Source organism: Meriones unguiculatus, chromosome 12, assembly GCF_030254825.1.
Source record: "Meriones unguiculatus strain TT.TT164.6M chromosome 12, Bangor_MerUng_6.1, whole genome shotgun sequence".
Lineage (NCBI taxonomy): Eukaryota > Metazoa > Chordata > Mammalia > Rodentia > Muridae > Meriones > Meriones unguiculatus.
The window spans coordinates 31,172,476-31,193,325 of record NC_083360.1 but is presented as its reverse complement, the minus strand read 5'-3'; the positions used below and the strand labels follow the sequence as shown (position 1 = coordinate 31,193,325).

The 20,850-nt window shown below is 45.1% G+C and overlaps 1 protein-coding gene across 1 annotated transcript in view; it reads left to right on the top strand.

The window, feature by feature from the left end:
- Positions 1-20,850, top strand: part of Slc5a1 (solute carrier family 5 member 1) — a 73,038-nt gene that overhangs the window by 11,888 nt on the left and 40,300 nt on the right. The window contains exon 2 of the mRNA XM_021651815.2: positions 2,115-2,186. Within this exon, the coding sequence (XP_021507490.1) occupies positions 2,115-2,186 (72 nt within the window). The remainder of the gene's footprint in view (positions 1-2,114; positions 2,187-20,850) is intronic.

The window sequence follows — 20,850 nt, the reverse complement described above, 5'->3', positions numbered from 1 at the left end:
AGTTTCTTGTTTGAGTTCCTAAAGTTTTCATTTCCAGTTTTCCCCCCAGTTTGCATTTTTTTTTTCTGATTCTGTTTGCACTTGCAAGTCTTGAACTATTTTTTGAATTTCACTTCACTGTGTTTTCATGGATTTCTCTAAAGGATTTGTTCTTTTTGTCCCTGTGAGGAACTCAAGCATATCCCTAGAGGCTAGTTTGGAGCCCTTGTCTTGTGCTTTAGCTTTGCTGTGTTCTCAGGCCTCCTGTGGTAGGTAGGGCTGTCGGGCTGAGCTGGAGCCGCATTGGCCTGGTGGTTACTGATTGTGTTGTTACACTGGTGCGTAGGACCTGGGTCCGAGATGATGGTGGTTCTAGGTGCTGATGCCTGGTTTGTTATTGTTGGGGGGTGTGTGTGTTTCAGTCTTTGGTTTCTAACTTTAGAATTATCTTCAAAGTAGTCTTTCCCCATCCAATTTCTAGAGCCTAAATCTTTTAGTATTTATTTCTGTTTCACTGCCGGCTACCTTCTCTGCTCCCGAGGTCTGTTCACTGTTGCTTCTCCCAGGAAGGCTGCCACCGAGTCTTCAGAGTATGTCTTTTTGGGGGAAAGGACACTGACAGTAGTCAATAAAGACCTGAGTGCTCTCCCTGGTACTCCCTGACACACATAGGTGCTCAAAAAAGCTTTGTGACTGATTGGATACATAAAGGCCTTAGCTTTCGAAGGACTTGAAGTCTGCAGTCTCACACCTCTAAGGGTCTGCCTGCTGCAGACATGTTTGCTGCAGGAATGACACCAGAGCTTAATTCCTGTGGACCACTGATAAGAGAAAAGCCACCATCAGTCATTAACAGGTGTTTGGACAAAGGATCCAGTAACAGGGAGAGAGAGGAAGGAGGAAGAGACCCAGAAACCAGGCCAATTGGGGCTGAGCCAAAGGCCTGGCTGGCAATGAGCAGGGTTCTGAGGTGGCGACTGCAGAGGAGCTGTGAAAGGCTGCTCATTAAATACTGGGGATATAGGCCGTTTGTCTCCTTCCAGCTTCAGTGGCTCCTGTGTCTGTGAATAAAGCCTATAGTTTTTGGCCTGGCACTCGAGAGCCTTAAATCGGACTCATTTTTCACCCTCTCCACATTCGTTCACCTCAGCCAGGCTCCTAGCTAGCGTGGCTTGCATCCCCTTCCCCACACACCGGCCACTGCAGCGCCTCAGTCCCCAAGCTGCCAGTCCTGCAGTCTGAAATCTCCCCTCTCCTTCCTGCCTCCTCACAGATCAAAAAACCTCACTTTTGCTTTCAGACCTGGGGAGTGCTGCCTTTCTGTGCAGCATTTCTTGCCACCGGAAGGACTTTCCTCATTCACTCTGCACTTAGTCACAGTATAGTGCACATTAACTGCTCACGGAAGCGCCTACGCATGTTCAGAGAGGAAAAATTTGAATTGAGCTTGAATATCTTGTCTTTTTTTTTTTTTTTAAAAGATTTAATTTATTTATTTATTTTATGCATTTTAGTGCTCTAAGAGGGCAGTAGAGGGTGTAGATGGTTGTGAGCCACCATGTGGTTGCTGGGAATTGAACTCAGGACCTCTGGAAGAGCAGCCAGTGCTCTTAACCATTGAGCCATTTCTCCAGCCCGAATATCTTGTCTTTTAAGTAATACTAAGTGTTAACACTTTGCATTCTTGTGACACTTTAATTTTTCCTTAATAGTTTTATTGAGATATAATTCACATTCCCTTTAGTACTTTCTAAAGGCACGATATTTCGTTATACCTTGGAGTGCATGTAAGAAAGACACAAAAACCGCTCCCTTTCCCCCGGGCCTAACATGCAAACAAACACAAAGTGGACGGGGGGGGCGTGATTTGCAGAGCTAGCTTTGGAGCCTCTGTTTCCCTGTCTGTCTAAGTGAGCATTCTTGAGCTATTTCACGTGAGCATCCTGAGGCAGGGGATGGGGTGTCGGGCGTGTGTGTGTGTGGGTGTTGTGTGGAGCAGATAGGAAAGAGAAGTGCTTCAGGAAGTGGAATGGATACAGGAAAGAGCCCGTGTGTGGTGGTGGGGGGTTATGTTCTTTCATTGGCAAAGTCGCTCTTATAATTTCCGGTTACGATTTTGACTCTCTTTCCCTCAGGCCATGTTTTCCACTAATCGTGGGACTGTCGGAGGCTTCTTCCTGGCAGGTCGAAGTATGGTGTGGTGGCCGGTAAGTCTTCTCTGAGAAAACAAAACAAAACAAAACAAAACAAAACAAAACAAAACTTCTTTTGATCTTTCTTTTTTATAATTAAGTTTTGAGATCATAATGTACTCCCATCAATTCCCTCCTCTCCCTTTCTACCTCCAAACACTCCCCCCTTGATCAATTTCAAATGTACGGCCTCTGGTTTCATTCATTGTTGTTCCAAGCATAAATGTATACACATATACATTCCTAAATATCATCTGCTGGGTCTGTATAATGCTACTTGTATGCATGTTGTCAGGGGTGACTGTTTGGTATTGGATAGCCAATCGGTATGTTCCACTCCAGGGAAAACTATCTGCTCTTAGCATTCCTTGGTTGTTCATAGCTCTTTAGGTAGGGTTGGGGCCTTGTGGTTTTCCACGCCCACTTTGGCACATCTATTATTGCTGTCTTAGTTCAGCTCATGTTTAGGCGATCATGTTGGTGAGACTTTATGAATATAGCTTCCGACATGCCAGGAGACAAAGCCACAAAGCAAATTCCCTGGTCCTCTGGCTCTCGCAGTCTTCTCACATGCCTCTTCTACAATGTTCCCCAAGTCTTACAGGAGTTGTTCTGTAGATATATCCCTTGAGGCTGGGCTCCACAACTCTGCACTTTGATTGGTTGTGGTTCTAAGTAACAGTCCCCATTTATTGTAAAGAGGAATTTTCTTTTTTCTTTTAAAGGAATGTTTATTTTATTTTATTTTTTTTTGAGACACCATTTCTCTGTGTAGCCCTGGCTGTCTGAATTTACTCTGTAGACCAGGCTGGCCTAGAACTCAGAGATCCGCCCACCTCTACCTCCTGTGTGCTGCGATTAAAGGCATGTGTCACCACCACCTGGCAGATCTCAGTTTGTGAGGACAGAGCCCAGATGAGCATTCCCTTGGAGGGTTTGTGTGTTAGAATAGGTCTGGGATTGTCTGGCTTTGGGCTGAGGGTTGTCTGATGAGAGGCATGAGCCCCACCCAAAGCAGGGAGGGGTGAGTGGTTTTGTGAGCTTTCCCAGAGGTATTATTTCCTTGTGCACGCCACGGGATTGGGTTGCTCTAACAGAGAAGCGTGCATTGTTCTCTTTACCAGAAGTCATTACTTCCTTGGTGAGGCCATCATTTGAAGACTCTTTCTCCAACCATGGTTTCCATCTAAGGCTTCATAAGATTATAAAAAAATTGTTCCAGGTGGCTGGACTTCATAAACACGAGAAGTGACGCAACAGTGAAGAGCATTTGCCTTGGGTCCAGTTCCCAGCACCTACAAGGTAGCTCACAACTGCCTGTGACTTCAGTTTCAGGGTGCATGATGGCCGTGCCCACATGTGATACACTTACATGCATACAAAATGAAAAATGGCTCCGAAAGTTGTCTGTGTATCAGAATCACCTGTGAAAACACAGCTGTAACAGCCAACGCTGTGCCTCGCTGGCAGTTAGTAAATGGAACTGTTCTGGCCACTTCCTGTAACAACCCTGTCCCAAAACCTTCGACCTACAAGGGGTGAATTGTGAGAGTGGTCAACCATGTCGTGAGAAGGGGCCCATCCCTGACACTGCCTGGAGGGTCAGGAAGCAGAGGCTGGGCAGCCCGGAGACCTGGGATAGAACTAAACACTACAAGATGGAGAGGAAGGATTGTAGGAGACAGAAGGTCAAGAAAACCCACAGAGTCGACAAACCTGCACCCGTGGGACTCACAGAGACTGAAGTGCCAACCAGGGAGCCTGCATAGGACTGACCTAGGCCCTCTGCATGTATGTTACAGTTGTGTAGCTTGATCTTCCTAACAGTGGGAGCAGGGGCTGTCCCTGACCCTGTCGCCTGCCTCTGGGATCCATTCCTCATACTGGGCTGCCTTGTCTAGCCCTTAGAGGAGAGGATACGTCTAGTATTACCGCAACTTGCTATGCTGTGGCTGGTTGATATCCGTGGGAGGCCTGCCCTTTTCTGAAGAGAACTGGAGGAGAAGAGGGTGCAGAGGGGAGGTCAGGGGAGGGACTGGGAGGAGAGGAGGGAGGGGAGACTCCTGTCAGAATGTAAGAAATAAAGCAAAAAGACAGAGAAGGCAGGTACGAGTGCCCCCCCCCGTAAATCCCTCGATCACCATTACACGCGGTAGTTTACAGAGAACGTCGGAAACTGTTGCCAAGATTCCCTTGTTCACTTTCGTGTAGATCACGTGAATAAAACATGGTTTATACCCACATCATTTATACTACTACAAATAATCAGTTCCAGTTACATAGGAGCCATAATCTAAAATGGATTGATGATGAGTTACAGTAGCAAAAGGAAATAAACACAGAAATCACCTTTGATGGCTTCACTTTGGCTGTGTCTCGTAGTTAAGAGTGCAGGGGACTTTCCTTTCTTCATGTCATTCAGTATGTCTTTTTGGATTTTTATTTTTAATTACGTGTATGTGTGTAAGTCTGCCTGTGTGTGTGTATACACATGTGTTTGGGAGCCCAAGGAGGTCAGAGACACAGGCTCCCCGAAGCTGGTATTACAGGCAGTTGTGAGCTGCCTAACGTGGGTTCTGGAAACGGAACTCGGGTTGACCAGGAGAGCAGTGTTCACTCATCTTAACTCCTGAGCCAGCTTTCCAGCCCCTGTGGTACGTCTTGATCGCTGGTGTCTTAAATATGACAAAATATAGTTTTATTCTAAGTAATGTCTTTATCCATGCTCACCATCACACTTAGGCTCTGTGGAAATGTTTTGGGGTTACTCTCCTCCTCTCTACTCCCAGAAAACTCAAAACTTATTTTTAAGCGGGGGGTGGGGGGGGCTCTGTTAACATTTAGTTTAATGACAAGTTTCTAGTGACTTATCATAGTTTAACAACCGCTGGTTTAGCAGAAGGAAAATTCTTGTAGTTTCTTTTCTAGAATTGAAAATGGCTCATAAATACCATTACATTACAGCTGTAAAATAGAATCTAAAGAGAATGTGGCATGCGAGAAAGCACACATGAAGGAAGCTGGAGAGATGGCTTGGGGGTAAAGAGCACTGGCTACTCTTCTAGAGGTCCCGAGTTCAATTCCCAGCACCCACACGGCAGCTCACAACTGTCTGTAACTCCAGATCTTCATACAGGCAAAACACCAACGCACATAAAAATTTTTTTAAAAAGCAAGAACATATTAAGGATTCTCTTCAAAATTAAAAAAGTATTTTAGACAGCACCCAAATTATATTCTTCATTTCCTCTTGAGGTAAATTCAAATGTCATTTTAACGCATGCTCCTGGTTCCTAAATCCATAATTAGAATATCAGTTCTCAAATATGCTGGCCCAGGGTCCCTCAGAGAAGTGGGTGACTGTCACGGACAGTCTCCACCTGCTGGCTGTGTACGCACTGGCCAATGGGACCCTCTACTCCTGTCACCTGCCTTCAGCACAGTTGCTTTCCAAGCAGGACCTGTAGGTGGAGAAACTTCAGGAAGAGCGGTCTGTGCCGACCTTGAGGCAGAGAGAAAGCTGGGAAGAAAGCAGGGCTCACAAAGTCAGAGAGTAGACAACAGAAAGGCTAGTTCTGGACATCCCTGGGGGCCATTTTGCTGTTTTAAGGACACTGTAAAGTCTCAGAACGAGGCCTCCTTCATTTTGGGGGTTGCCTCTTTTTTTTTTTTTTTTTTTTTTTTTTTTTTTTTTTGTCAGTGGATCCTTCTGCAAGACTTATCTGACTGACCCCTGAGAGATCTGGCTTGGGAAGGATGAGTAACTCCATGGACCTCCCAGGTTTACAGAGCCAGGACGCCCCCGGCTCTTGTCTTCTGCTCGGGTCTTGTGTATGACATTTATGAGACCAATAGGTATAGTAGAAAGATTAATCTGAAAGCTGGGTGGAGGAGGTGGTAGCGGTGCCCACCTTTACTGTCAGCACTCGGGAGGCAGAGGCAGGCGGATCTCTGAGGGTTCCAGGCCAGCCTGATCTACAAAGCGAGTCCAGGACAGCCAGAGCTGTTACATGAAGAAACTATCGCAAAAACAAACATGAAAAGAAAGACACTTTTTTTCAGTTAGGGCTAGAAAGAAACACGAATGAAAATTATCCTTAAAGGAAGTGGGTGGCACCTCAAACTTTTAACTGTCTTGAGGAAATATACGTGATTGAATTTTGTTTATTTATCTTTTAGGCAGGGCCTCACAGTAAATTCAAAATCCTCCTGCCGCAGCCTTCTCTGTGCTGGAATTACAGCTATCCATCTTTATGTCTGGCTTCGTTTTAGTTTTAAGTGTCTAAAGCCAAACCATCAGACCAAAGTTCAACCTGTTCTCATGCTACCAGGGGGCCCCAAAGACTGCCCAGGGAAAACTCAGTAGGCCCTAGACATAGGGGCAGTCATAAGACAGAGAGGCAGAGAGGGAACCAGGAAGACTGACACAGGGCAGGCAGGCAGAGAACACGCAACAGGACAAAGTCCCAGGAAGAAACATGCAGGAATGATAAGTAACTGGCCCTTCAGAAGCCTAGGAGGAGTGATTTCTGTTTCATTTGCCACCAGGGTCAACTCTGCCCTCTCTACTTACATGAAGCTGCCTATGCCCATATTTATCCCATTATCCATGATGAGGGACAATTCCTTCCTTTTTGTGACTTAAAAACAACTAAGTGTGATGACTACTCCAAAGCCTTGCACTGCAATCACTTGATAAATACAGGCTGCTCTACAGGAAAGGCGAGAAAGGGACGGATTTGTCTGAGGGCTTCCGTCTCTTCCTTGGTGGCTGCCTGAGGCGTCAGGCTGTGTCCTGCTTTCTGATACAATGGCCTCACAGTGGCTAAAAACAGGAGGAAGTTGAAGGGTGCAAAGCCTTTCTAAAATTCTGTTCCTCGTTTTTGTCCTTGTGCAGAGAGAGAGAGAGAAAAAAAAATCACTACTCTTGTATCTTTCAGTTTCATGGTGGCAAAACTGGAAAAGCAAGCCTTGTCCCGACCAGGCTGTCTACAGTCATGCCACACTGACCTCTGGGGAAGGTCTGGGGTGGGCTACCTCCTCACCTTCTCAGGCCATTTGCTTTTTTTCTCAGTTTGAGCCAAGTGTTGGCACAATTTGTTACTCCCCAGGGGGAAATTTTCTTTGCAGTGAAAGTTTTTGCCCTGCAGGGTGCCAGCTCCTGCCTCCTCGAACAACCTGCTGCCTCCAGCTTTTTGCTCCTTCCTTTTTCTCCTTTTGCTTCTTCTCATTTTCTTCGTCTTCTACTGCCGCCTTCTCTTCCGCTCCTTGCTCTTCCTCTGTCACCCTCCATTTTTGAAGTCTTTTCCTTGTTAATTTAGTTACCTCTCAAGAGCTGCCCCCTTGTCCTTTTCTTCTCTCCCTCTTCTTTCCTCCTTCCTTGTGAATGTGGTCTCACCGTGTGACCCAGGCTGTGCTCCCTCAGGCGCCTGAGTTCGGGGATTTCAAGCAGGTGCTGCTACATCTGGCTCAGCACCACTAAGTCCCTGTGTCCAGTCTGCAGAGCTACAACTGGCTCCACGGAGTTCTCCGGTTAGTGTACCACCTATGGATTCATGCTTCTAGGCTTCCGCTGACCAGTGTAGCCAAGTTTCTGCCACTCAGCTGTTACCTAATCTCACGGCCTCTCATTCCCCACTGGCTGCATTCTTCATCTTTTCTAACACAGTAGCCCTTCTGTGGTCACAAAAAGCAATCAGCACATTATAACCAAAGTTTCGAGCTGGTTGAGGCTGAAGAGTGTTGGAGCCATTGGCTGAGACTGGTTGGTTATTCACATCAGAAATCATCCGAGTTTTCCTTGTCTACCAAGGACAGGCGGCATGTAACAGCTAGCTGCAGGTTTATGTAGCCTTGGATGTAAACATTCTATTAATTTGCAATTAAGAGATTACAATTACAATTGAAGATCCTGGAGGCAGCCTGCCTTGGTGCGAACCTTAGCTTACTATCTCGAGTGACGTTGTCTCTCTGGTCTCACTTTCTTTGGTGGAAAAAATAATAGAGATCGTTGCACCTACCTTGTAGGGATATTTTATTTTCTCTTGTTGTTGTTGCTTTGAGGCCAGGTGCTCTTGAGCGCTCTAAGTAGTCGAGACTGGCCCTGAACTCCTGAATCTCCTATCGCTACCTCCCAAGTGATGATGATTATAATAGTTTTTTGTTTGTTTGTTTGTTTGTTTTTTGTTTTTAAAGATAGGGCCTTACTACATAACCCAGGCTGACTCAAACTCACCGTTTGCCTGCCTTAGCCGCCTGAGTTGTTGTGGAATTACAGATGTACACACTCGCACCTGGCTTCTCATCAGCATTCATCGTATCTTATCTGTAGGTCTTCCTCCATTAGCTATGCTGTCAGCCACCCGTTCATGCACTCATCCATTTATGCTTTACTCTTGCATTCTTTCTACAACTGCACGGCATTGCCACCCATAACAGATCCTCTGGCAGGTGCTTGTTTTAGGAAATGTTCATAACATTATAAGTAACAGTAAGATTTCAGAAGGAGATGTGTTTGAATCTAGAGTGGGTGGGACAGAGCGGGCTGGTCCTCAATTCGCAAAGGCAGGCTGCGGAGACCTTTCAGAGGACTGTGTTTTCAGACCAGGGCCAGAAGGATCATGAGGGACCAGCCAGATACGGAAAACGTCAGGCTTGCTAATCTTTGCCATGTCGCATTGTGTCCCATAAATATTTATAATTCTTATGTATCAATTACAAGTGAAAAAGAATAGAAGGAGATGTTTATCTAAATATCAGAAGTGAGCGATTCAAGCAAAAAAACCTCCAAACGAAAAACGTGAAAATCTACCATTCCACACCCAACCAACAAACTAACCACCCAACCAACCTCCTGAATGGTCAAAGCCCTGAGGTAGAGGAGCATGAAGCAGATGAAGATCTAAGTTTTGAAGGTAGCTCATGCCCTCAGAGTGAGGGACCCTGAGCTACCGAGAAGTCCAAAGATAGGCACATCTACATTGGCATCGTGACCTCCTTGACCTCTAATGCCATTGAGCAACTTCACTTGCCTTTTACGCAAACCCTTTGGGAAAACACAAAGGTTGGCAATGGTTTCCTGGTTTTCTACCTCTTTGGGTCTTTGAGTAGGGAGAGATGTGTACAGAGGTAATGACTGGAAGGTGGCCATTGTCCCTGGGGACGTGAGCTCATCCAATGTAAACAGGGATTATAATGACTCCGGAGCAAAGCTTGTGTCAATGTTTGCCAGAGTTTTGGAAATAAAATATTCTGAGTGTATGAGCCTTCCCATATTTTCTGTCCAAAGCCAGGAAGTGCAATCCTTGAGAGATGGCAAAAGTCAAAGGTCAAACCTTTCCAAACTTTCCATGTTGAACAGAGATGCCAATCAGGATTAAGCAGGATTCCTGAGAGGAGAAGGAGGAATAGGAAAATAAACATGACACAGACAAGCTTATACTGTGCCAGAGTTCACAGAGGTGGACAGGAGGTGTTCCTCTACTGTCCCTGTAGGGACATCCAGGAGAGTGTGCCCAGGAAGAAGGAAGGAGAGGCCAAGTCACTGCAGTGCTGCGTTCTCTTCCTGTGTCTGTAGACTCCAGCCCCTTGGGGCTGAAGCATACTTTGAACTTTGGACAAGTTATTCCGTGACTCTAATCTTCAGGCCCCCCCACCATGAAATGAAGATGGGGACAGAATAACACCAGCCGTACAAGGCTAACATTGGGGAAGTTAGTGTTTTTCTTTCTTTGTCTTATTCTGCCAGGATGGGGATCTCAAAGCATGGTACCCAGGATGGTAGCACAGTAAAACCTAGACACCTGCTAGAAACACATTTTTTTTTTTCTAATCCTAATCCAGACCTACTGAATCAGGAACCCTGGGGATGTGTCCTAGCAATCCACATGAATTAACCTTCAGATGCGTCTGATGAGAACTGCCAGACTTAGAAAATAAAGCCATAGGATGTTTGAAATCTGCATTTCAAACAATCAATAGATTTGTAGTTTGAGTGCGTCCCAAACATTGGGTGGAGCCTACTTCTACAACCGCACTCTACAGCCACCTGAAATGCAGGGGAGAATGCACAGCTCATGTACAAAGGTAGCTTAACTTTGAGCATCACTGCATGGGTACATCTAGCCTGACCCAGCAAATAAACAAAGAGAAGGCACTACGAATTCTGATACCCCTTAAAGGGGAGGATGCACTAGATGGTGGTGGTACATGTCTTTAGTCCCAGTACTTCGGAGGCAGAGGCAGTCAGATCTCCGAGTTCAAGGCCAGCCTGGTCTACAGAGTGAGTTCCAGGACAGCCAGAGATACCTGGTTACAGAGAAACCCTGTATCAAGAAAACAAAAACAAAAACAAAACAAAAACAAAAACCAGCCAACCAACCAACAATCAATAAATAAAATAAATATGGAGGGGAGTGGGGCCAAACAGAAGCAGGAGGCAGAGAGCCAGCTCCAGGGTCTGGGTATTTTGGGCATGACTTGTCCTTTAACAAATAAAGTAATTAACTGAACTTAGCTGAGAATGTCTTCCTTTTGAGCGATGACAATCTTGCTCCTGCAAAAGAAAAATAAAATAAAATCTTGGTGTCTTTCAGGAACTTCAGGGAGGGTGGTCTGTAAAAACACATGCTGGCAACAGCTTTATCACCCTTCTTCACAATGGCATATCTTCATAGGGGAGACTTTCTCAACATCTGGCCTCTCACATCTGGCAACATCTTATGAGGTCGACGGGAGTCTCTCTTTTCTTTTTTTTTTTTTTTCTTGAGACAGGATCTCACGTAGCCATTTGGGTTCTGGGTGTTGAACTCAGGTTGTCAAGGTCGGCAGTGAGCTCCCTTGCCTGCCAAGCTGTCTCACCAACCCTTGGTGACGTTTTCATATTGAAATACTAAACTACCAATACCAATACTGAATTTACTTGCCTGCTTTGTTCGCAGCCTTCAGGCACCGCCAGAGAGCCTGAGGAAGATCTGGAGCTTTTAAAGACCTGTGCTCTGCTTATTTAATTTCATAAAACCACTGTAAAAATCAGAAAAATCTAAAAAGTAAAAGTAAGCATGTACTCTGTGTTTTCTATCTATCTATCTATCTATCTGTCTGTCTGTCTGTCTGTCTGTCTGTCTGTCTACCTACCTACCTATCTATCTATCTATCTATCTATCTATCTATCTATCTATCTATCTACCTATCTATTTAAATTTATGTATTATACATACAGACACATGCACTTAAATATTTTGAGGCTCATGTAATACATAGGCTTATATGAAGCAAGTTTTTGTTTTATTTTGAAACAAGGTCTCTGTAGCCCTTGTTGGCTTCAAAGGCTGTTTAGCTGTGCTCCTGACTCTCCTGTCTTCACTCTGAAGTGCTGGGGTCACGGGAGCTCCACCATACCTGTCTCCCTTCTGATTTATCGGGACAATGCTTCTGCTATAGCTTAACTGGCCTGGCACTCACCCTGTGAACCAGGGCGATCTGGAACGTACGGCAATCCTCCTATCTCATTCTCCTGAGGTCTGGTAGTGTAGGCATTGCTACTGTGTCTGGCTGTATGTTACTTCATTTTACATATTATCATGACCATTTCCCATGTCATAGCAACATTTTCAAAGCTATCATTTAATTTAATTTAATGGATGCAGAATATTCCAGCGTGACTTTGATTTTTTAATAATTTATTTTTATCTTATGTGCATTGGTGTTTTGTCTGTCTGTCTGTGTATGTGAGGGTGCCTTGGAACTGGAGTTGGAGACAGTTGTGAGCTGCCATGTGGGTGCTAGGAATTGAACCTGGGTCCTCTGGAAGAGCAGCCAGTGCTCTTAACTGCTGAGCCATCACTCCAGCCCCCCTAAGTTGGAATATTAATTTATCAAATGGTTTCCTGTTGTAGGGCACCGTAGCTGGAAACATGTTTTCCACTGTTATAAGTAGCACAGTATTAAATGTCCTAAGGAAACCTGTTGTCTGTGTCCCTCATAATGTTCTTAAGGCAGAGTTAAAAAATAAAAAAATAAAAAACAACTATAGCGCCCATGTCCATGAACATCGGATGGTATAGCGGAAGGAGCTGAATTTTTATTTCTAAAGTAGAAATATCACAAATGTAGGAGAGATTCTACTTATTTGTCAACACCAAATATCACCACTGGAAAGGTTATGCCTGCTTGATAGAATATAACCTGAAACTCTTGGTAGATGGCCCAGTGGGTAAAATGCTGTGCAAATGTGCTAGTTTTAAGTCAGCTTGACACAAGCTAGAGTTGTCTGAAGGGAGGGGATCTCAATTGAGAAAATGCCTCCGTAAGATCTGCTTGTATGCAAACCTGTAGGGAATTTTCTTAATCAATTATTAATGGGGTGCAGAAGCTCACGCCTGTAATCCCAGCATTCAGGGAGGCAGAGGCAGGTGGAGCTCTGTGAGTTAGAGGCTACAAAGTGAGTCTAGGACAGCCAAGGCTATACAGAGACTCCCCCTCCCCCCCCCAAAAAAAAGGAAAGAGAGAAAGAAAGACTTGGTGGGGGAGGGCCCACCAGTCCGCCACAGGCGGGGCCATCCTGGGCTGGTGGTCCTGGGTTCTGTAAGAAAGCCGGCTGAGCAAGCCATGAGGAGCAAGCCAGTCAGCAGCAGCACCCCCGAGCCATCCCACCATGGCCTCTGCATCAGCTCCTGCCTCCGGTCTCCTGCCCTGCTTGAGTTTCAGTCCCACCTTCCCTCGCTACGATGGACTACGATGTGGAAGTGTAAGCCAACTAACCCTCTCCTCCCCAACTTGTTTTTGGTCACAGTGTTCCATCACAGCAATAGAAACCCTAATTAGGACAGCAAGCATGAGGACCCGAGTCCAGTCCACAGCGCCCATGCAAAATCTGGCACTACAGTTCACTCCTGTAGACTCCTGTAGATGGGGTGTGGGGTGAACAGAGGCAGATCCCTGCTGGTCACTGTCCAGACAGCCTCACCACAAAGTCTCCTTCAGAGAACTCTTTGTTCCTAGGAGACAATCTGTCACTGTATAGCCAGGTGGGTTTGGAACTTGCTATGCGGTCAGAGGTCGTCTGATTCTTTGAGTACTGGAACTTCAGTCATTCACGGTGGTACCCAATCTGGGAATCCTTGAGGAGCTATGTTATTTGAAGAAGGCTTTCCCACAGTTTGCTGAGTCACTCCAGGAGATTTAACAACTTGTGTAATAACCTGGCTGTGACCTGAAACCAACTCGGAAATCCTAGCTTGAGTTTAGCAGTTCTGGCGTTTCAGGGGTGAGGTGCTCAAAGCTTCTTACAGACCATGCGCTATATTTTCACATGTGACTGAAATGATAACGTCTCCCACTGAGCAGAATAAGTGTCATGTTACAGACCTTCACTCTGTAGCTCATGGTTACAACTCTGCAGGTTAAGAACGGGCGTCAAGAGCATCTTTCACATCAGCCTTTTCTGTCCACTGATCTTGGTGCTCTGTGTAGCTGGAGACAGCCCTTCTTCTCCCCAAGTGATCTCAAAACGAGGTTGAGAAATGACGGCTTTGAACGTGTCCAGGGCGGGCTCCTCACACCTCCCTGGGAGTAAGGAGCACCCACAGGGCTTTATCGCTCTGATTTGGTGAGTCTGGGTGACAGTTGAGCCGTGGCCGTCCTCAAAAGTCCCAGCTGGCACCGATGAGCCTGCTGAAGACTGAGCAGCTCTGGTTCCAGGAGCCCACTTCTGGGGCTGAGTTGCACACTGAAGGCACGGTCATTAAACAATGTCTGTGTTTGATCCTGGAGATAGGTGCGGTCCCATTGCTCTCCAGCTCTGACATTAACAACAGGGGGGAATGATGCAAGCGGATGCTTCCCTTTGGGTGTAAGTGGTTTTTCTTAAGAAAAGGCTCACAGGAAACCATTCAGTTTGTGCCAGGCCCTGGAGGAACTGAAGTGAGAATTTTAATGGTAGAGTCACTGTACTATGGAAAACCGAATCGATCTTATCGGGGATCTAAATTGTAGCGAGCGGCAGGCTGTCCTGGATAAATGGCCCAAACAACCGAGGGGCAGTTCTTTCCTTAGTGATGGGAATTTGAGGGCCTGGGACTCCTGCCAAGAGCCAGTGCCAAGAGGTGGGTTTGAAAGATTTGGTGCCACCACAGTTGGTTTTGGTGAGTTCCCTTTCCCTAGCTTGCAGATAGCTGCTGTTTTCTGGGTCTTCAAATGACCTAAGTGTGTGTGTGGTGGTGGTGGGGGGGCAGCAGAGGGCACAGTAAAGGGTCTCTGCCGTCTTCTCTTCCTTTCACAAGGACACCAATCTTATCAGCAGGCTCCACCTATACACTTCATTTAACCTGATAAGCTTCTCAGTAACTCTGTCTCCAGGTAAAGTCACACTGGACTTTAGGCTTTGAAATATAAATCATCTTTAAGGATAAAGTAATTGTCCTCCAGGGCAGGGGGAGATGAGGCGGGAGAGGGTGGACGGTGGCTAGGGATAGAGCCGTGGCAGTCATTGGCAAGCCATCGCCTTGACTGACTCCTGAGTACCTGTCAAATGAGAAGTGGGAGGTGGTGAGGGGCCAGAAAGAATCCCAAAGGCAAACACGAAGCTCAAGCAAACCAGCGCTAGAGAAGAGTAGCCCTGAAATCCGAGTTCGTAGGAGGTATTGCCAGGCGTGGAGCTTCCACTGCCTAGGAGGCCCACGGGAGCTGGTGGTAGAGAGGGTCCAGGAGGATTTCTAGGCTCAGAGTAGGGCTGTGCTTTGCAGAGGTGACTGAACGTGCCAGAGGGGGTGACTTATGGGAGGGGGAGACTTGAAATGATCTAGAGAACTATTATGAAAGGCTGGTGAGGTGGCGCAGTGGTAAAGCCACCTGCTGCCAAGCCTGAAGACCCGAGTTTAATCTCTAGGACCCACAAGGTGGAAGAAGAAAACTTGCTGCAAGTTGTGCTTTGACCCTCAGGTATACACCACAGCACCCCCACAGTGTGCATACACACACGGACTTTCTCTCTCTTACACACACACACTGTACATGTTGCATCGTCTTGTTGAGAGAGAATGGCAGGTTGCCGGTGGCAGATAGCCAAGAGTGATGGAGAAAGTGCTAGATGGAGCCCCGTGCCGCTCGGCTCAGAGCTGAGCTGACCGGCTGACTGCCTATCTTTGTTTTTTTTGGTGATGGGGCAGCAGCCGCTGAGGCCTGCTGCCATTGAGCGCAGGTTCTTCTTCGCTCAGCCACCATGTCTCTGAGCAGGGGGAAGAACCTGCAGGGTAGAACTGCACTTCTATGGATTAAGTAGCTTTAGGAGTTCTCACGTGGCAGCCACGTCTCCCTCCCAGACACCACAAGATACCAGCGGAGCTGAAATAGACGCTGGAGATAAAAAGAGTACTCTGTCCGAGAGAAGTTGAAAGCATCTTGGAACAAAGCCCTCAGATTGGATATGGGGTTGGTCAAATGTGCCAGAAAATATCCCCCGAAAGGGTTGCCTTTTAACACCCAAAGCACACAGCTCCTCTCAGCAGGAGAAACCCAAGCATTATGAAGAAAGGGGGCGTTTTCTCAGCAGGCTTTCTGAAGGTTTCCTTCCATCTCTGTTGCCATCTCATCAGCTGGCCTTTGGATTGGGGTCTACACTGGACGGCGTCTGACAGCCTCCACTAGCACCTTTAACGAAGAATCGGATCTGACTTTTGTCCACACAGAGAGGATTCATGTCTGAGCCGTGACAGCTAACTGTGGAGCTAGCATGATCCATGGGTGCCTGCATAAGGTGTCTTTATGGTCCCGTAAATGGTGTTCTGATTTAGTGAGACGAAATAGACTCTAAAATTATGACCTATAATTATACCTATGGGATCAGTTAATAAGCATGTCAGACTGATGCCTACTGCAGCATTTATTGGTAAATTTTCTTTGAACATTAGCTACAAATGGCATAAATAATTTTAATATAGTAGCAATGGTGTGTTTAAAAATGATCTGTAACCATAATCCAGTTAAGACACTTTGTACTTCAAAAGAATGAGAAAGTGATATTAAAATCTCTGAAGGATTTGACCAAAAGAAATATTGTAGCCTTTCTATTACATAGTAGAAAATGCTACGTGGTTAATTAAACAGGTGTGGGTCATCTATAAAGCCCTCTTGCTATGTGAGTTAAGTAGCAGGTAAAAGCTAAGGTTACCCACAAACCCAACTGTCTCCCCCACACTGTGCTCTTCTTGCTTTGCAGAAGAGGATCGCAGCCTGGCTGTCTGCCATCACCTTGGGACATCAGTTTTGTTGTGGGCACCTTTGTCACTCTGCTGGGTTTAACCCCATCGTTTGCACTTAAGTTTGTGTGCTTTAAAATCAGCTGTATTATAAGCAAATTTGTCTACTTTAAAAGACTGGAAGTGGAAAAAAGTCGTTGAGTGCTAGATGTCAATAACATTGTGGAGACAGAGTCAGGGCCTTGTAGGTGACTGAGCTCAGGCGTGGGGTGGGGATGGGTTGGGAGCAAGTCTAGAATAAAGGCAAGGTGATGCTCCTTACGTAGTAGCCTTAACCGGGTCCCAGCAAAACTCCCGGACTTTATTCTATTCATTCCTCAGACAGGGAGGAGAGGGTGAGACAGCCCGAGATGCCGACATCAGCCGCCTCCCAGTAGGGGAGGACGCTAGAGAAGTCTATCAGATTTAAGAGAGGAGTATTTCAGTTAATAATTTCTGATAATTAAGTCTTCAGCTGTACAGCATTAGGCTTAATAATTAGTCAGGGGAGAGGTGATGAATGAACACATAATGGTTCAGGATCAGGGGATGGTATCATTAGAGCATTTTCTTGGAGTAATCTTCCTTTTATAGGAAAAGATCTGATTCGGACCATCTTAGATTATAGTTAAAATTGAACTACCATCTTCATCAATCTTTAGTCAGAGAGAAGTGGATATTTTTAAACAAGATATCCCCTTAGATCTTTTTAAAAATATTTCTTTTATTTTTTGAGATTATAATTTAATTACATTATTTCCCTCTTCCCTTTCCTCCCTCCAAACACTCCCATGCTTGTTTTTCAAATTCATGACCTTTTTTTTTCATTAATTGTTGTTACATATAAATACACATATGTATATATTACATGTGTGTTCCCTGCCTAGTCTGTGAAACATTGCTTATACAGATTAGCTTTTCTTAATGAGCAGCCTTCACGTTGTCAGCTGTCAGCCTGGGTTATACTTTCCCCTCATCAAATCCACCAACAAGGGCTGCTGGCTTTGTTTCTAAGACACACCCCCAGTCCCCAAGCTTTGCCTCACCTAGGTCAAGCCGCCGCCCTCACCCAGATGCAGAGATGCCCGCCTACCTGCTGACTCTCTTTCTTCTTCAGCCCAATATTATACGCCCTGCACGATTTGGAACAGTTCTTAGAAACAAATGAAATATATATATATATATATGTATATATATATATATATATATATATATATATATATCCTTCTTAAAATTCTGTAGTGCCTTCCTGTCATACTGAGAACAAAATCTCCTCCTGTCTTGGCCACAACCCAGCCCTCCTGCCTTCCCAGCCCCCCTCACGCTGCCCTCCCCTGCTCACCTCACTCCAGCACTCCGGTCTGTTTTTGTCCCCACCCTCATTCTCACTCGGAGCGCTATGCTCCGGTGCTTACAGCCTGACCTCACCACGGTTGACTGCATCATTCAGATCTCCCGTCTATGCCGTCTCCCACAGATGGCGACTGACTCTTCACGGTGGCCGCCATGTCATGCTCTGTGGTATCACTCTCTGGCCTTTTTCTTTAGTGTTGCTCATGTCTGCTGTTTTGGGGCTCAGGTTTCCTGTGAGTAGAGGTTTTGTTACTCTTAATCTCCATCTGGCGCATTTAGTAGGAGCCACATTGACATTGGTTGGAACAGTGAATAAATGCACTTTCCCCCTCCCCCTCCCCTCACCCTTCTGAGACTGCTTTTATCTGGGTTTCCAAAAACCTCCCTCTACTTTGGCTATAATTTTTCACCAAGCGTTGGCTACCCCATGTTGGAGACACGGCTGGTATAATTAGATTTACAGACACTGGGAAAATGTCTCATTTCATTTAACTAGTAAAAATGGGGGGAAAAATTACAGATGATCCTTAAGGTACTATGGCTCATCTTTTGGAGTGTAGGGCGGTTTGAAGGATTGCTGACACATACATTATGGGAGATTTTTAAACACCTAATTATCAAATGCTAGATGATTCTACCCAGCTATAGTGCGATGTGAGTTTTCTGTGGCAAGCCAGCATCTTAGTTACTGTTTGCTTCCGTAAAGAGCACCTCACCAAAGCAACCCACAGAAGTAACAGTTTATTTGCGCTTATGGTTCCAGAGAATTAGAGTCCATGATGGTGGCGGGGGTGGGGGGAGTAGGAAGCAGAAAGTGGATGCTGAGAGCAGAGGCTCAAGGGCTCACGTCGCACTCTACAGCCATAAAGCCCAAAAAGCACACTGGGAAACCAAAGTGATGCACTTCCTCCAGCAAGGCCACGCCCTCTAAACACACCTGGACGGCCCCATCAGCTAGGGGCCAAGTTCTTAAATATCTGGGCCTGTGGAGGCCATGCTCATTCAAATTCCCACAGCTAAGACAGACTTGTCGGTAAGTTAAGTGTATTAAATGTGTCGGACTGATGAGTTTATTATGACATAGTGTCATTGCAACTTAAGGAGTGCAAGATCCTTTTCTTATTTTAGTTGACATTTTTTCTTACTTTTTTTTTCTTAATTTTATTTTTCTTATTAGTTACATTTTGTTAACTCCATATCCCAGCTTTTTTTTCTTAATTTTATTCATTTTTTTCTTTCTTTAAAAAACAACAAATAAATTGACTTTCTTTAAAGTTATTTTATTTTTAATTATTTTATTTTAATTATTTTTAATTATTTTAATTATTATTTTTATAGTCTGTGTGAGAGACTGTGAATGTTGGACATCTGTATAAAACTTGCACCCAAAGAGGTTAACTACACAGGATGCGAATAACTTCGCAGCAAACCCAAAAGTAGACAATCACACGGACACATTTCCACAACCAACTTTTCAACGTAAAAGGAACTAACAGTCACTGGTCATTAATCTCTCTCAACATCAAAGGATTCAATTCTCCAATAAAAAGATACAGACTAACAGAATGGATGTGAAAACAGGACCCATCATTCTGCTGCATACATGTATCTCTGCCACAAACACAGACCTTACCTGAGAGTGAAGGTCTGAAAGAAGGTTTTCCAAGCAAAGGGGACCAAGAGGCAAGCTGGAGTAGCCATTCTAATATCTAGTTTAATAGGCTTTCAACCAAAATTAATCAAAAGAGATGAGGAAGGACACTTCATTCTCATCAAAGGAAAATTCCACCATGGCGGCATCTCAGTTCTGAACATCTATGTCCCAAATGCAAAGGTACCCTCATTTGTATAATAAACGTTAATAAAGCTTAAACTGCATATTATCAATCCCCACGCACTAATAGTGGGAGACTTCAACACCCCTCTCTCACCAAAAGACAGGTCAACAAAGCAGAAACTAAACAGAGAAACAATGACACTAACAGAGGTCATGAATCAAGTGGACCTAACAGACATCTACAGAACTTTCCACCCAGACACAAAAGAATCTGCCTTCTTCTCAGCACCTCACAAAACCTTCTCTAAAATTGACCATATACTTGGTCACAAAGCAAGACTCAACAGATACAAGAAGATTGAAATAATCCTATCAGACCACCATGGACTAAAGCTGGACCTCAACAACAACAGAAATAACAAAAAGCCTACACACACATGGAAACTGAACAACTCTATTCAATGACAACTGGGTCAGGGAAGAAATACAGAAAGAAATTAAAGACTTCCTAAAAATCAATGAAATGAAGGCATAACATGCCCAAACTTATGGGACACAATGAAAGCAGTGCTAAGGGGAAAGTTCACAGCACTAAGTGCCTTCATTGGAGATATCCCATACAAGCAACTTCACGAAACATCAGAAAGCTCGAGGAGAAGAAGAAGAAGAAGAAGAAGAAGAAGAAGAAGAAGAAGAAGAAGAAGAAGAAGAAGAAGCCCCCGATGGCTGGAAATAATCAAACTCAAGGCTGAAATCAACAAATTAGAAACAAAGAGAACAATTGAAAGAGTCAATAAAACCAGGAGCCATTTTTTTGAAATCAACAAAACAGACAAACCCTTAGCCAAACAAGCCAAAAGGCAGAGAGACACTATCCAAATCAACAAAATCAAAAGTGAAAAGGGGGACATAACAACAGACACTGAGGAAATCCAAAGAATTGTTAGGCCTTACTTCAGAAGCCTATATGCTACAAAACTTGAGAATCTAATCTGTTTTCTAACCCGCTGTCAGATTCACAGGTGTGTCCTTGAGAAGTGCAGTGGTTTGTGCATTTTCCTGGGGTATCTCCAGGACCTTTGGGGGAGGGATCACAGTATGATGCATATTTAGAAAATAGTTATCATTAATATCATCTGTGAGCATATAAAACCCCAGGATTTAATGGCTAGAAACCACCAGCTCTGTGCTCCTCCTTGACAAGAGGCTGAAGACTCTGGTCTCTAAGTGATTTCCTGCACTCACTGAAAGCCTGCATTAGACGGACGAGCCTCCCCGCCCACCCAGTGGCCTGCAGCCACCTGGTCTGACCAGG